This window comes from Berghia stephanieae, unplaced genomic scaffold (genome assembly GCF_034508935.2).
Source record: "Berghia stephanieae isolate SIO BIC M18660-M18661 unplaced genomic scaffold, UCSD_Bste_1.3 scaffold518, whole genome shotgun sequence".
Classification (NCBI taxonomy): domain Eukaryota; kingdom Metazoa; phylum Mollusca; class Gastropoda; order Nudibranchia; family Aeolidiidae; genus Berghia; species Berghia stephanieae.
This window is the reverse complement of record NW_027626600.1, coordinates 1-2,500: the sequence shown is the minus strand read 5'-3', so window position 1 is coordinate 2,500 and position 2,500 is coordinate 1. Positions and strand designations below refer to the sequence as shown.

General features: G+C 43.8%; 1 protein-coding gene across 1 annotated transcript in view; it reads left to right on the top strand.

Annotated features, from left to right (window-relative positions):
- Window positions 1-2,486, top strand: part of LOC144961973 (uncharacterized) — a gene marked incomplete at its 3' end in the record, with an annotated part of 17,949 nt that extends 15,463 nt beyond the window's left edge. Inside the window, exon 6 of the mRNA XM_078894978.1 lies at window positions 301-2,486. Within this exon, the coding sequence (XP_078751104.1) occupies window positions 301-2,486 (2,186 nt within the window). The remainder of the gene's footprint in view (window positions 1-300) is intronic.
- Between the last annotated feature and the right edge of the window lie 14 nt (window positions 2,487-2,500).

Genomic DNA, 2,500 nt, shown 5'->3' with positions numbered 1-2,500 from the left:
GGTTGGGTAGCTGATTCTATTAGATCTGATGGAAGTACTTTGAGATAAATTAGTGTCCTTATCCAAAAGATAGAAAGCAATTGCTACTATTGTCCCTGACACGCTAGTCCAATCGATAAGTAAAACACAAGTTAATCCTATGTACACACTTCAAATGAAGGCAATAACATATCCATGAAATGTTCACATTTTTAATCACTCTGTATCTAAATATATTTTTAAAAGGAAAGGTTTGTTGGAATTGAGTTTGACTTAAATCCCGCAGTTTTCTAATGCATTTCAAATTTGTTCATTTCCCAGAGGACGGTACATCTGGCCAAGCCGGTGCAGCAGGACCTGTGCCAAAACCCAGAGACAAGAAAATGAAACGCACACCGTCTGACAAACGACAGGGCAGCAAGAAGAAAAAGAAAGAAAAGAAGAGTTCTAAGAAGGAAAAATCAAAGAAACCAAGTTCTCCGAAATCGACCAAAGCACCAGATGTCCCTGTAACGTCACCTGGCCCCAGCAAATCGTCTGCAGAGGAAGATCCGGTTAAGCCAGTAGAGTCTCCAGCAACTGAAGAGACTCAAAAGCAAAATGAAACATCAGATATCAACGAAATTGCTTCTTCCATTGTCAACGATTCTATCAACATTGCTCGTGAGAGATACATCTCAGAGCAGGATACGACGGAAGAAAATATCTCAGCTTCCAATCAAAACTCACAACCAGAGGACCTCTCGGGTGTCGGCCTTGATGTTTCTCTGACTCCAGTTGTCGATGTCATCGAAGCTCCAAGACCTACTCCAGAAAACGAATCTACTCCTACTACGTCATCAATTGAAGCGTCACCACCAGAGGTGGAAGAGGACACGATTGTACCCTCTGTAGCACCCGTCAAGGAAATGACGTCAGTTCTATTCAAAGGAGAAGATGAACACGGTGATATTGAGAATGATCAAGAAGATAAAAGCAGTCTGGAAGAGAAGCATGAAGAACCCATCGAAGTTCAGGTGGAGGTCGTGAAGAATGAACCCGAGGCCACGGATGAGCAGGATAAGGAGAACAAGACAGAAATCATAAATGCAGATATCCCGTCAACATTCAATTTAAGCCAAGTTCCGAAAACGAAAGAAGATTTAAATGAGGTAGTGGAAGACGTTATTGTTATGGAAAAAGTCGACAAAGTAAAAACACTTCCAATCCTTTATATCAGCCCTCCCGAAGATGAAGTGGATGGCCTTAAAGAGGATGCAGACAATACTTGTGAAGCTGAAACAACCCAAGAAGCTGAACAAGCAGCCCAAGATAAAAATGACAAGGAACCCATTAGTGAAACTGGTTTGACTAATGTAAGCCTTGAAAACGAAGCAGCGGAAAATATCAAGACAAGTGACGATATTAAAGTTGAGGAAAGTCAGACTTCAAAGATTGATTCAAGTATGGAAAAATCAAACGAAACGGAAAATAAACCAAAAAATGACACGGATGCTACTCACACGGATGCTGAAACGGATAAGAAACATAAGACAAAACATACGAAAGAACAACGAGAAAAAGAGAAAGCAGAAAAAGAGCGATTGAAGAAACAAAAAGAAGAAGAAAAGGCTAAAGAAAAAGAACGATTGAAAGAAGAGAAACGAAGAAAGGCTGAACAAAAATCTGCAGAGAAAGTAAAACTTCGAGAAAAGGGTGACCGAAAGTCAACGATTTCTCAAAGGTTCAGTGACTGGTTTAAAAAGGACAAAACAACAAAGTCACCGGGCCCCTCGTCCTCACAAGCAGACGCTGACGTCAGCAATTCAGCAGACCCGTCTGGTGCTAGCCTAGAGGCAAATTCAGATATGTCCTCCACGCAAACAGGGTCTGTTCCAAACGAATCAGCCGATTCACACCAAAACACGTCATCATCCCTCCCTGACCCGTCAGTCGGTGAATCTCTGACTGTCGACGTCAGTGTCCAACCCCTGCCCAATCTGACGTGTCCCGCCGAATCAGTTCAAAATAACAGCCCCCAATCGTCCCCATCAGACAGTGCTAGTCCGGAATCCAGTCCCGTTAGTCCCATATCAAATGACATTCCTTGCAGTGACCCCACCACCCCCACCTCGGATGGTGAAAAGGGTGAATCCTCCGGTGTCTTGAAAAAGATTTTATTAGGGCCTAGGCTCAGAACCGCCATTCTTAGGAAAAAGAGCAGCAGCGCGTCGGACAGCGGGTCCGAGGACAAGCGGGTTTCTCTCACGCAGCCAAAAGGAGTAGAAACGATGGATGTAACGCCTCCACCTCGAAAGCTACGGCCGCGCAAGCCGGTGGAGCAATATTCTCCAGTGACGGTTGGAGCTCATAATCCGTTAAGGAACCCGTCACCCCTCCCTGAACACAACGATAATGACTCTTTACCTGTTGATTCTGAGTTAGATATTTCTTGTCAGGATTCCTTGCCAAAGACACAAGACAACACGACGGACGAGCAAGTGTCTTCGAGTGTTGTTACTAATAATGCCTCTAATAATGT